This window comes from Diplotaxodon limnothrissa, linkage group LG22, assembly GCF_057381915.1.
Source record: "Diplotaxodon limnothrissa isolate DT_005_m linkage group LG22, D_limnothrissa_male_GT1.1, whole genome shotgun sequence".
Classification (NCBI taxonomy): domain Eukaryota; kingdom Metazoa; phylum Chordata; class Actinopteri; order Cichliformes; family Cichlidae; genus Diplotaxodon; species Diplotaxodon limnothrissa.
In genome coordinates this window covers 20,306,441-20,321,223 of record NC_140616.1, presented here as the reverse complement: position 1 = coordinate 20,321,223, position 14,783 = coordinate 20,306,441, and the positions used below count along the sequence as shown (strand labels likewise).

General features: G+C 38.8%; 2 protein-coding genes across 2 annotated transcripts; one reads left to right on the top strand and one right to left on the bottom strand.

Annotated features, from left to right (window-relative positions):
• Positions 1-3,931: 3,931 nt before the first annotated feature.
• On the top strand, positions 3,932-5,321 carry LOC146609852 (interleukin-6-like). The gene is made up of 5 exons (XM_085346148.1): positions 3,932-3,947; positions 4,043-4,230; positions 4,356-4,457; positions 4,562-4,714; positions 5,118-5,321. The coding sequence occupies exons 1-5, from the start codon at positions 3,932-3,934 to the stop codon at positions 5,319-5,321; spliced, it is 663 nt and encodes a 220-aa protein (XP_085202274.1).
• Positions 5,322-5,735: 414 nt separating this feature from the next.
• tomm7 (translocase of outer mitochondrial membrane 7 homolog (yeast)) lies at positions 5,736-13,504 on the bottom strand. Its single transcript, XM_085346559.1, has 3 exons — positions 13,365-13,504; positions 8,112-8,160; positions 5,736-6,379 (listed from the first exon to the last, which is right to left on the bottom strand). The coding sequence occupies exons 1-3, from the start codon at positions 13,465-13,467 to the stop codon at positions 6,364-6,366; spliced, it is 168 nt and encodes a 55-aa protein (XP_085202685.1). The 5' UTR covers positions 13,468-13,504; the 3' UTR covers positions 5,736-6,363.
• Between the last annotated feature and the right edge of the window lie 1,279 nt (positions 13,505-14,783).

Sequence of the window (14,783 nt, the reverse complement as noted above, 5' to 3'; positions counted from 1 at the left end):
TAAATGGAGAGTCCTCTACACTAAGGTTAATTATGGAGTTCCACAGGGTTCCATGCTGGGACCAATTCTGTTTACGTAATATGCTTTTCTTGGGCAGCATCATTACAAGTAATTTTCACTGCTATGCAGATGACACCCAACTCTATCTATCCATGAACCCAGATAATGCACACCAATTAGGTAAACTGCAGGAAGGTCTTAAAGACATAAAGACCTCTATGACTTCTAATTTTCTGTCTCTAAATTTTGATAAAACTGAGGTTATTGTACTTGGCCATAAAACCTTGGGAATATGGTATTTAACCAGATGCTTACTCTGGATAGCATTACCTTGTCCTCGAGTAACAGTGTGAGGAATCTTTGAGCCATTGTTTTTTAAGGATATGTCCTTCAAATTGCATATTAGACAAATATGTAGGGCTTCTTTTTTTCATTTCCACAATATCTCAAAATTTAGAAATATCCTGGCTCAGAGTGACACTGAAAAACTAGTTCATGCATTTATTACTTCTTATTAGGATGTCCTAAAAAAAGAAACCTCCCTGACAATACTTCAGCTGATCCAAAATGCTACAGAAAGAATACTGACAGGGAGTAGAAAGTGAGAGCATATTGCGATCTCTTCAATGGCTCCTGTTACATCCAGAATTAAATTTGAAATCCTTCTCATCACATGCAAGGTTCTGAATAATCAGGCCCCATCTTATTTTAATGACCTTATAGTACTGTATCACCCCATTAGAGCACTTTGCTCCAGCAAAGCTCTGAAGTGAAGATGTAAGTACAGGCTCATGCAGTACTGTGGAAGACAGTTGAACCATTGGTCATTTCTTTATTATTTGTGAGGAAACTGGAAAATAGTTGCAGTGGTTTTTTTGAAAAATGGGAATTCATTATGTAAGGCAACAGTAGAGTTTGTACAATTCTAATGAGCTTGAAAGTCAGCATTTGCCTTGAACCCCTTTATTCTTCAACACAGACTGGACACTGAGGCAAGCTTTCTTGTAATTTCTTTAAGTGGTCTTTGGGCTTGTTGAAGGACATTCAAAGCTCTTCTTTGGATGCCTGCTGCCTTTTATTCTATTCTCAGTAAAGATGATCGCACACTACTTCAGTGATGTTAAGGTCTTGGTTCTGGGGAGGCTAATCCATGACTGATAGTGCTCCACTGCGTGTTTTCTGTTCAGTTATGCAAACTCTGATGGTACTTTTATCCATTCTTATCATCAATTTTGACAAGATCTCCAACATTACTGTCTGATATGTACCAAACCATGACAGAGCCTCCATGTTTTACAGATGGCTGTAGACATTCACTATTGTACCTCATTGTACTATTATATATATTGATGAATATTTGATCCAAAAAAGTTCTTAATTGGATTCATCACTCCATCTCTTGATTTCTGTCTCTGTGCTTCCCCTGTGTTCCTTGTGTCACGTCTCATCTAGTTATCATTTTATGTCTGTGCTTCTCCTGGTTTCAGTGTCAAGTCTGTCTCATGTTTCCTGTTTTATTTTGACGGTCTCGTGCTATGATAGTGTTTTTAGTCTCATTGTATGTGATTTCTCCCAGCTGTGCTCTCCTCCTGTGTCTCATTTCCTAGTCCTCCCTGTGCGTATATAAACCCATGTCATCCTCTGCTTGTTGCCAGATCTTCTGCAACCGCTGCATTTCCTATGTCTCATGTCACATGTCTCATGTCTTTAGTTTCTTTATACTTGCTTCTAGTTTCCTCCCAGTTTAGGCTTTGACAGTTTAGTCTTTGTCTTTCTTCGCTTTTGTTTGTGTTTTGATTCTGCCACAATTAAAGGCACGTTTCAGTTAAGTCCATTGCCAGTGTCTGCATTTGGGTCCACACTCTCTCTTCACTCCACAGTACTGTTTACTCGGTAAAGTTAATAAAAGTGTAATATCAATATGACGGTAAAATAAGGCTTATATTTAATTTGAAGTAGATTTATCTTGGATTGCTGTTTCTACCGCAGAAGCTGAAATCAAAAGGTTTCCTAAAAGTTTGGATGTGAGTCTAATGTAACATTAATAACCTCTGAGTGGCCTTTTGTGAAGTCACAGCCTAATCTACTCGATGCATAGCTACAAATCTTTCCCACCACTATCTTCAAAAGGTTTGGCTTTCTTGAAAAGCTGTCGTTTTTGAACATCACTGAGCAATGACATGTCTTATCAAAGCACTAAATGATTTAATGGGTTTTAAACTTTCCAACCTTTATATTCTGCTGATGGGAAATATTTGTGATATTTAGGTCATCATGCTTTATCATTGCATTTTCAGGATATGCTAGTTACACACTTGTCCGTGATAACAGTAAAATCTCTCAGCAGTTCTTCCTTTAACGAGCTGCTTCACTGAGGTCACTCTATTGAAATTTCTAGACTTAGCACAGCTTCCTTAGAGACAGAAAGCAATTTTATTTCGCAGGATTTTTACTGTGTATTTTCACTGAAAATGTGAAATCCCCATTTTATAGTAATACAAAATAAAATGTTAATGTTTGAAATAAATAAATACCAATTTTATTAGTCTACATGTGTACATATGAAAGATGGCAAACTACTAATGTTTAAAGTCTTGCTAAAATTATTATGGCTGAAAGCATGTAAAGCAAACTGTATTAAAGGTATGAAAAATTGCTGTTCTGTAAATTGTCTGATTTATTATGACGCATGATATTATCAGATATATAGGGCACAATTATTCTATAGGGAAAATAAGGCAGAACGCCTTTTAACTTCAAATGCATGTTAGTACTCAGTTGATTGTCTGATAAATACTATGTTCAGTGACACCCCAGTTTTGTCACACCAATTGTCAAAATGTACTTAAGTAGTTGCCAAATCATAGCTTTACCTCGTGAATCTCTAATCTTTCCTTTTGCTTTCACACATCTAACACAAGAGAGTGTGTATTTTTTTCAGATAACTCCCATTACATTGGTTACAACGGTACATTTATATGTTTAGACTCATTTTCATGTGATGCAAATAAATGTATAATTCCTGTACATGATAATGAATGGGGTTACATCTATTGATCATTTCATCTGCTTGTGCAGTGTATTTATGTATGTGTGTATGTAATTATGCATTGTTTATTCATTTATTTATTTATTCATTATATCATTTGATATATAAAGTTGCTACAAGCTAAATGCACTGGAATGCTGCTATGCAAATGTTTGGTTTTAGAAGGATTTTCCCTTTAAATTCTTGAGCTGAAAATATCATAGGGATTTTTTTTACATGATGATTCTCTGTGCTTTATAACTTCTCCAATCTTTGCTAAAAAAATTACTTAAATAATAATAATAATAATAATAATGGATTGGATTTATATAGTGCTTTTCAAGGCACCCAAAGCACTTTACAATGCCATTATTCATTCACTCTCACATTCAAATGGCACTTTTATAAATAATAATAAATACACAATAAATTACATATATATATGTATATATATATATATATATATATATATATATATATATATATATATACATATACATATATATGTAATTTATTGTGTATTTATTATTATTTATAAAAGTGCCATTTAACCGGTATATATAAAATATATAATACATAAAAAAAATTCTCACAACATTATAATAGCAATCACACACCACCAACAACAGTAATAATAATAACAACAGTAATTTATAAAAAATTTTATAATAATAATAATGATAATAATAAGGATCAACTGGTCCTGTTGAAGACACTCATAATCTTCATCAAATCTTCATGACGCAGTTACTGTTAATTCCGTTTTGCAAGTCGGGATTGGAAAATCCCATTCGTCTGAGGAATGTATAAAAACAGCGCATCTCAGATACAAGCCAAATCCTTCTGGCCCTGGCAGCCTTCAGCATCAGCGGAAACTTGACAAGTGCTTCCCAGCAGCGCACCATGCCCTCTATATTCAGTAAGTAATTTGCAGGCTGTGGTGCGCGAGTTTCCTGCGTATCTTCCTCTTTTCATTCATTCATTCGTTCATTCTTGTTCTGTCTCCCCAAGCAGATGTGCACGTTTTCTCTGCGGTGATGCTGGCCGCTCTGCTTCTCTGCGCTTCCGGCGCTCCGATTGAAGACGGAAGTGTGGCCGGTGACTTCTCAGGTGAAGAGACGGAGGAGGCGCAGATGTCCACTGTCAAGCCTTTTAATATATGGAGGTCACTCTTTGACTCAGCTCAAGAATACGAGAAAGCGGTAAGGGCCTGCTCATTAACTATGATTAACAGGTGTCATCAAGTCCGATTGGGGTTCCCTCGGACCCCTGGGATTCTAAAATACTTCCAGCCTATTTAAGTTGTATTTTAATTCTTTTCTATTAGTTTGAGCACCATTTCCAGACTCTGGAGAATCGCGATCAAGCTTTGGACTCCCACACCCCCGCCTCTATCCCGAAGCACTGCAATATTACCAAGTTCAGAAAGGTGAGAGCTCCTTTCTCTTTTTCTAATGCTGTCACTAACAAAGGTCGGAAGGAGGGGTTGGGGTTAGTTCGATAACTCGGGCTGTTCTTCTCTCCTTTGTGCAGGAGACTTGTCTCCAGACGCTGGCCAAGGGTCTGCTCATCTATTCGGTTTTACTCAAGCACGTAGAGAAGGAGTACCGCGGCAGTTTGAACTTCTCCGACGCTCCGTCAAACATCGGCACTCTGATCGACCTGGCCGGCATGGTCAAAGGAAAGGTGGGTTTGACACGCGTCTTTAACTATCCTCCGAGGAAAAGTCAAATTTGACTTTTCAGCAGTCTCTTGGGTATTTCCTGTCAGTAATGTTAGGAAGACAGATAAAGTAGATTTACTTCAGAAAAAAAAAAACAATCCACTACATACAGATATTAAAAGTAAAATTCACAATAAAAGGTGACTTCTCTACCTTTAGCTGTCACAAAGCCCAGTAACAACATTTCTATTGTAAATGTGAGAGGAGCAGAAGTGATAGGTAGCACAAAATCTCAATTAAATACATCACCTCTCATACTACATCACTGTTTCACCAGAATGCCTGTTGTCTTAGTACTGTCACATTTTCACTTCTGCGTCCTGTTCCTAAATAACACCTCATTCTACCATCTCTTCTGACCCACAGATGAAAAACAGCAATCAAGTCACACCGCTGACCAGCAGTGAGGAGGAGCAGCTTCTCAAGGAGGTCAACAGCCCTGATCCTTACCACAGCAAGTTGAACGCCTACAGCATCCTGAGAGCCCTCAAAGCCTTCCTGAGTGAGGGGAAAAGAGCTGTTTGTAGAATGGAAAAGCAACTGAACCAATCAGCAGATACCAGTTGTTAAAAAGACGAATAATGCTCAAATTACATTCAGTTATGAAATAATAACTCAGGGAAAACTGGATGGTTTTGACACTCCTACTTTCTCAAGATCATAACCTCCTCTGGGTACAGCAGGCCCCACAGCAACATACTGTGTATGTAGAATCACCTGCTGTGCTATTCTTATTTATCTTATTTATAATTGGTAGAGATTATTTATTAGAGAAAAATCTATTGTGCAGGAGAAATGCAGTGTAAATACAATTTGCACTGTACTTGTAATTAGCATTTCTGGTGCTGATTACTATTTATTGTTAAAGAATTTTACAGTACAGTGATCTCTTATGTAACACAACTGACTTTATTTTTTTGCATATGCTGAAATAAAAAAAAAAATCATTTGCATAAAAAGCAAGGACTTATTCTTTCCCCAACATTTCACACATTTCAACGCAGCAGCGCATTCTGCAAATGCATGAATCTTGACACTTAGATTTAGATCAGTCAACTCAACACATTTATATACACACATTTAAAGGTGGACGGAAAATGTTCCCGTTAATCTATGACTATGACTCATCATTACCATGTAAGATTGATACATTTGATATATCAAAACTTTATAATTGCTCAGTAAAATATTTGCTATCAGTTTCTTCTGCATGAAAGCGACTGGATTGTTTATATTAAGGAAGAAAAGAGTCGTTTCTTTGAGGATTTATTTTCAGAAATGTTAAATTACAAATAAAAACTAAGAAAAAAACAGGAAACAAACATCAGTGCTTCGCATTAACAAAAAATAACCCTCCAACTGATAGTCCAATCAGCGTGTATTTCAAGGGACAAACCTGTTCACACATCTCTGTACATGTACCATAGTTACAGACTACATGGAAATGGATAACATCCAATCAATACTTTACAGATAGTGAGAAACAATGTACAAATGTCATCTGATCATTATTATTTTTAGAGGGGAAAGCAAAAGAAGTCCATTTCGTCCAGTCACAGGTGGGTCACATGGTTTGGTTGATGGTTAGGGATTGGTCGTGTGAAGATGTTCCTCAGCCCCAGAGCAAGCTAGAAGACAACAAAGAAAATCAATATTAAAACATCCTTGGAAATATGTTACTGACATAGTGAGGAAATAATAGTGTGATGTATTAACAGCATTGCCAAAATATATATATATGTATAAAAAAAAAACATGCTTACAAACGTTATCACAACTATCACTATGTAACTATGTTACATGGGCCTGTACAACAATTTTGAGTTGTACAGGATGTTGTTTAGCGCAGCTCAGCAGAATGCAGTGCATTTAAAAAACAAACAAACAAACAAACAAAAACCCCACATCCCCCCATGGGATGAAACAGTTAACCCCCTTTTCCATTAGTACATACTTGGATCGACTCGCCATGGATCGGCCACGACTTGACTGGTTTTCCTTTATATTCAGTACTACGCAGCGTGTGTGGTTGTCATCACAGCAACGCATCAAAGCGTCCCGCGATGTAATTAACATGCAAAACAAAGGCTATTTAAAAGGTGGATGTCGAGGCAAGAATAAACCTACTGCTCGGTCCGTGGCTTTTTGTCAGACTCCATCGAGTGACGCTGCTGACCAGCCAATCGGTGGTATACAGTCTGATGATGTCACATTTTAATATGTGTTTGGATCGTTGGAACCCGGGCCAAGCAGGTACTTAAAAAAAACACCCAGGTATTATGACCTAATGGAAAACCCTGTAAACCATGGCGAACGGTGCCGAGTCGATCCGAGTAGGTACTGATGGAAAAGGGGCTTTAAAGTCCTGGAAAACAAACAAAAAAAATTTACATCTCATGATTTTAAGATAATCCACTAAAATGCAAAATAGAGAATTTTGCTATCATACCACTTGTACATCATGTTTAAATGCTTTGCAGAACGGTGCAAAAGTCTTGTGCCGACTCATTTCTTTATATTTGACTTTCTTGTAACTTTTTTAAGTGGTGTAGAGCAACAGTTCTCCAAGTTTTTTGAAAGTCTTTTAAAGTCTTCCTTGGACATAGGTTGCTTTTTTCACTTATTCTCAGTGCCATCCCTGTACCTGACCAGCATCGTCATACATGCTAAAAAAGACACTAAATGTACATGTTAATTTCTAAAATATTGAAAACAATGACCACAGCTTAACTAAAGTCATAATTTCATATTGAATTATTTGCTTGTTCTCATATTTAAACAAAATCAAATCTCTATATAAAGTAAAAACAAACACACTGATATTATTAGCAACGGGCTGTTGAGACTGGGGAGGCGGAGGAGGCGCAACAAGCAGCTCAGTTTCTGGTAAATATAGGTTACCTTTTTTCCTGTTTATCTATACTGAGATAACAGACAAGCCGTACATGATGCAATAGGTTCTTAAAAAAAAAAAAAAAGAAATTAAAAAAACAGAAATAAAAAAGATAAGAGATTCTTACAGGACTAAAAATAGCCTCACATCAGTATTCCAAGGCGGGTATTAAGACATCACACATCCTTTTCTCTTCAAGCTATCATTCAACTTTGTTAAATGGGCAGTTATACTTAAAGAATGAACTGTTTTGACATATAATGTATTTTCATCCTTATGTACATGGTCTAAGTGTACATGAATAATCCCTACAATGACCCTACTTCATGAGACTGGACATAAATCTTGTTGGTCAGGAGTTCGCCCCCCCCCCCCCAAAAAAAAAAACCCCGATGTATTATTTGACTTTGGATCTAGGAGTAGGATGCTTTATTTTATTACACACATCTCAGACCGATTCGTCTTACCTTAAGAAAGTAGGTTCAGGCATCCCTGGATCTGCTCCTCGTTTGAAACCTGTAAGTCAAAACCATAAATAAGAATTACGAGGTGATTCTTGTAAGGCACGCTCAAATGTACAAGACACCAACTAACAGTTTTGAATTTCAGTGCAGTCCTCGTGTGCAATATTTTTCCCCACACAAAACCACATTGTACCCCTTGAACATAACTTCTTTTGTACACTTTATAATGTGTAAATAACTCATGTAAAGTGCACTATTCTACTGCTCAGCTCCATACCATTTAGGTTTATTTTCACTTGAATGTTAAAGCTCAAATGAGTGGGGCTCGATTAGTGCTGAAGCGCTGGTGCACACATGACAGAGGAAAAGAGAATATACCGAAACTTTAAAGATGAGAAAAGAAATACGATGATGGCAAGATCTAAACATAAATCCCCCTTATTGAAAGCATTTTTTTGGGGGTGGGGGTGGTCCCTCAAATTTGGAGATATGAATTTGAGCACCGGTTTTACTCATATTGTGGTTTATAACTAGTTTCGAGCCACAGTGAGTAAAAATACTGTCCTGTTGAGAACTAATGAAGCAAATCATTTGCTACTTCAGTGATTACAGTGTGTCAGCAGAATGCAAACAGACCCAGCAAAACATCCTGCTTTCATGAAACTAGCTTAGATCAGATCATTCCACAAGCAGCAGAAGACTACAAATTCATATCCCCTGATATCAATACTTCTGCCTTCATTTAAAGTCAAGGAAGTAGTTGAGCCTGACGCAAGACATTCTCCAAAAAAAAGATAAGAGGATCCCAGAAGGCGAAAAATAGCCTCCTGTTACCACTCTCCTAATATCAAGGGTAAAACCTGATTTCTTTGGCTGTTTTGTTTAGACCCGTCAGGTGATCACTGTGTCTAAGTTTAATTACATACGGGTGTATCAGAATCTATCGTGGGGCGATCGTGGCTCAAGAGTTGGGAGTTCGCCTTGTAATCGGAAGGTTGCCGGTTCGAGCCCCGGCTTGGACAGTTTCGGTCGTTGTGTCCTTGGGCAAGACACTTCACCCGTTGCCCGGTGGTGGTCAGAGGGCCCGGTGGCGCCAGTGTCCGGCAGCCTCGCCTCTGTCAGTGCGCCCCAAGGTGGCTGTGGCTACAACGTAGCTTGCCATCACCAGTGTGTGAGTGTGTGTGTGTGTGAATGGGTGGATGACTGGATGTGTAAAGTGCTTTTGGGTCCTTAGGGACTAGTAAAGCGCTATACAAATACAGGCCATTTATCCAGTGCAAAGTCAGAGTGATTGTTTCCATGTGATAACAGAACACGTAGGTGTCCGGTGAAATCGTCACCAACTTTACAGCTCCTGTATGCTTCGACCCCTTCAGCACACTCGCCTTAACCAATGTTTCTGATCCAGAGTGTCCTGATTTGAGCTAAGTGCAGGAAGGTATTCATTCGTGTGTGAAACCGGGATGGGCCACGTAGCCTTCAAATTACATCACGATATTTCAAGAAAGTTTTCCGTAACAAGATTTCTGAAATGTAGAAAAAAAATTTTTTGCTTCACTTGCAGCTTGCAGGCAGCAGCAATCACAAGTGGAAGCAAATGATAGACATTTCCCACTGAGCTGTCATTGATGACACACTTCCTAATCTGAAGTGTGAATTTATTAAAAGAAGGTGCCGATAGCATCCGCAGCAGTATTATGGTGCAACACCAGTGACACAGCCTAAGTTAAATGTAAGCACAAAAGCAGCCCGTGATGCTGATCCCCTACAACCCATCCAGAATTCGGGCTCCCACAGAATGTCTTCTGTATGCCACACAGCCAATCAATTACAGACGCTCCTGGCATCAAGAGGCCACATCTAAAGGTCAGTCTAAGGTTTGCCAGTGAACATCTAAATTATTCAGAGAAGGTTTAGGAGAAAGTGGTGTGGTCGTCAACTCGACCTGCTGTGTTTGGAGGAAGAAAAATGTTGAGTATGAAGCAAAGAACACCATCCCCACAGTCAGGCACAGAGGTGGAAACATTATGCTTGGGGATGTTTTTCTGCCAAGGGTACAGGACAACTTCACTTCATTGATGGTCCAATGAACAAGGCCATGTACTGTAAAATCATGGAAAAGAACCACCTTCCCTCAGCCAGGACACTGAAGATGAGTCGTGGGTGGGTCTTCCAGCATGACAATGACCCAAAACATTCTGTCAAGGCAACAAAGGAGGGGCTAAAGACGCATATTAAGGTCATGGAGTGGCCTAGCCAGACTCCCCCACTGTCAAGTCCTGCTTTTCCACCATGTAACTACTTCAGTTTGTTTCACAACACCACTTGCTCTTCCTGTCTTAACTAGTGATCGCTCCAGCAGTGCTGTAAATGGTTTTCCATTTGGGTGGTACATCACCAGCTGCTAGTATCTCCTTTGTAGCCTCGTAGTGCATATCGACTATGTTTTTGCCTCAAGTGGTGAAACACGTTTGCCTCTTTCAGTTTTCTTGTATCTTTTGCAAAGATGTTGGAGGCTGTTGAAGTAGCCCCATGTTTAGGCACCAAATTGTCATCAGAGGCTGACGCACAACTCTTGCTCTTGCGTAATATTATCTGACACAATATATGTGGTATAGCCATAGCGTGAAAACATTCATCATTTAATATACTAGTTGTTTAACTTGCTTGAAATATATAGAAAATGGTGGTAACCCAACAGCAGCATGTATTTAATTTAAAACTATTCTTCCTCAAGTAAATGAGTTGCACATGCAGAAAAGGCTCAGCAAGAGGGAAATGAGAGAAAGTGTGACATCACTGTTGGTGTTTCCAATATACTGAGAGGAATCTCTTAAGGCGTATGGTCACACATGCACAAGTCTCAACTTCCCCCACATAATCCAAACCACAGCCATGCAAAAGTTTCAACTTCCCCATCAAAGCTCCCAAATACAGTGATGCACAGGTCTTCCCCAACACTCCTTCAAACCACAGCCAGCTATTTCAGGATCACAGAAATGTCTGAAGAAAAACTGTTTTGAATCTACTACCACAGGGACGTGTTACCCGTAAGGCACACAAGGTCACAGTTTACATCACTAAAGCAGAAGGGAACTCAACTCGCATAGTCAGCAAAGTGCTGCAAACAGAATGATATGCATTTGTGGCGGAGGTGGGGGCACAACATGGGAATCCTAGCATGTTAGCATAAACTTAACTTTCAAAATAAGAGTGAAGGGACTGTCCACAAATTTAAAAGAATAAAAATTAAAAAAAAAATATGAGTCAGAAAATATACCAGGGGTCTGTTAATTTACTTGGGCAGGCCACCCAATCAACTCTATGTGTGGTAAATGCCATGATAAACCATCATCCTTCCCTTTTTCTAAAAACCTCAAGTAGGGTTCCACCGCTGGCGTTATGTTTGCGAGTGGGCAACAAATAAGAGCCAATATTGGCCTATACCAGATATATCAATATCAGTAAACTTGCCGTTTTGGGCAATTTTGAAATCTTATTGATTTACATACAGACAAGCGATGTGTTTTGGGTCTTCTTGTAAGATAAAGAGATAACCTTTCGCCTTTAAAATTCAGACCCCGTTTTGTTGCTGACTGCTTGAGGGCTTTTGGGTTGTTGTTTTTAAAAAAAAAAAAAAAAAAAAAAAAAAAATCGCTCATATTTTCTTGGCCTGCTTTGCTTTAAAATTCAGAAGAGACATTTATATTTATATTTATATACGGCCTATGTGAATATATGTTACACGTGTTTAGAGCAGCTCTACATCTCCATACCTACTTTTCCTGCCTTATCAGCACTGGTTTAAAAAAAAAAAAAAAAAAACCCCACCAAAGGCTACGTTCACACTGCAGGCGAAAGCGCATCAAATTCGACTTTTTGACCCTATGGGACCCATATCTGATCATGGTATAATAGTTTGAACAGCACAAATCTGATATTTTCAAATCCGACCTAGGTCACTTTCGTGTGTGGTACTGAATCCGATACATATCTGATGTTTTAGAAAGTGACTGCTGCTTGAATGGTCGTGTCACATTACATCCGTCTTTTACGTCACTGACACAAGACAGACGCCAATTATCGGCGCCGGAGAAGCGCCCGAACACTTCCTGACCATCTAGTGTAGATGTTAGTGAAACTGTTGGGAAGACAACATTGGAGAAACGTTGTTTTATTTGTACTGTATAATCTGCAGATTCTGACAGAAATCTGCAACTATCCTTTGAAGCACCGCTCCTCACTAAAACAGCAATAGGGATAATTATTAGGCCATATGTAAATAACTTTATAATTTAAAGCAAAATTAGGAAACATAAAGTCCGAAACAAGTCTTTATATTTAGGGCCATCAGTCAAACAATACTGTTTGGTCTGGGTCTAAACAGAGCGTGTTGTGTGTGACGTCTTCTTTTGCGCATGCGGGCCGCTTGAGGGTTCACACTAGAGCACGTTTTCTGTCACATTTTATTTGTAGTGTGAACAACCAGACTAAAAAAAAATCGGATTTGATCAAAAAAATCGGAATTGAGTATTAAACTAAACTACGCTTCAAATTTGATAAATGTCGTCATTAATTCCCTCTGACTTTTGCTATTTGGCTTCCACCACGATAAAAATCTCTCTCTGTACTTCAAGAACAGCTTCCCATCTCAAATCTCTGTTTTCGGCATTATTCATTTGCTTATTACCCACCTCGTACCAGAAAGCCTAATTTCTGATGTTCAATACTGAAGAGAGACATATTTTTTTATAATTATGTAATATTGCAGAATATTTTAAAGGTTATCTGCTATAAAAATCCAGGCCAGGAAAATCTCCTTCATGTTTTTCTGTTTTATTCTCAGTTACTTTGACACAAAGGTATCTGCTTTAATGCTCACGCCTCTGATAAAGTCTCACATGTATCAGTACTGATAAATGATCAGAATTATAATATTTCTGTCTATCTGAGGCAAAACTGATTAGCCATACAAATCCATAGCATGAGTTCATGCTACAGGAGTTCCTCTACAACGTACAGCAAAGCCATAGCTGATAGACTAGAGACACTTCAGTTTTTTAAAAATAAAACTGGGGCTCGCAACATTTTATTAATCATGTTATGTTTGATATGCTGTTTTAACGAGGGCCCCAATACAACACGTCAACCTCACCGGGACAGAAGAAAATACAGTTTAATGCTAAGAAGCTGCGCTAACCGGTTAGCATTAGCATCATCTCGCCGCATACCCCTCACTCCTATTCGGATACTGACCGAGGTACAGCACGGTTGGAATAAAACCCCATCGGATGACAAACTGGCCGCACTGGAACAGCTGCTGCAGCCGCTGTTTGCTCTCTTTGCTCAGTTTAGCCATGTTATGATCCCGAACAGACAGTCTCGTGCTGCTTCCAAGGGCAGGAAAAAGGAAGTGACGTTGAAGAGCTAAACACTTACCTTCTCCAGCTGTCATAGGACGCCTCCTTGTGGATGGGCGTGTGGCGGCGGCTGGTTGGAGTTTACATGCTAAACTGCCACACTTTAAGTTTAGAAACAGATAGCATGTTCTCGATGAGATGATTTTACTGATTATGCCAGTTTTCTTTAAGCGGATTTGGCTTTAATTAAAGCCAAAACTTTATTAAGTCAATAAGACCGTTTAACTAACATTAGGCCCTCCCAGAGTCAATAGTTTGGAGCAATGTTCTTCTCCACTGTGGATGTAGACAACCATAAAGATCAGCAGAAAGCAAATCACATCACACACATGGTTTAAACTTATATACTGTACCTATGGAGCAGTTTTGCTAGAAAAAAATGGGAGCAGTTATTTATTGACAGATGCACAAAATCCTAAAGACACACTGAAATACAGTAAGACAGGCAAACAGAGAAAGTCAATATCTTGTACTAGGACCTTTATTCTTTAACACAGCCTAGACACTGAGGCAAGCTTACTTGTCCTTTCTTGAAGTAGTCTTAAGGATTCTTGAAGAACATTCAAAGCTCTTCTCCAGATGTTGGCTACATTTTGTTCTGCTCGCTGTCAAAATGATCCCACACTGCTTTAGTAATCCATCACTGGCAGCATTGTGTTGTGTCTTTTTCTATTCAGGTATGTTTCCACTGCACTGGCAGTGTGTTTGGGGTCATCAGTATCTACTGATTTTCAGTCCAGTTCTTGTGTACCTCAGCATGCCTTCTCCCTGCATGGCTAGAGAGCTACTGCTCAAGATCACTTTAAAAATAAGAAGTGAGGGGTGACTCCAGACTTGTCACAGTCCTGTATGTGCATGCTTTATATAAAAACTTGAAAGGGTTTCAGGTGACTTTAGTGTGATGTTTAGTGATGAGCAGAAAAAACAAACACAAGAGCAGAAAAGTGAAATATAGAAACACTTTATTCCCAGAAGTTGTAGCAGTGAGTTATTTTCAGACGTAGAAAGGCCAATATAACCGGTCTTGAGTACAACAGTATGATGTACAACAACAGCTTACCCGTTCACATTCTGTTAAACCACACACAGAAAAACATGATTATTGTCCCACCACGCTACAGACACACAGCTCTAGTATACAGACAACAGACTACAAGTTTGCTTGGGGGTCGAGCAGCATGAACGCTTGATTTAAGACATCAAAATTAGCTGATGGTTGGAGTTTTTATTTGTTTGCTGGTACAAGAGAATATCA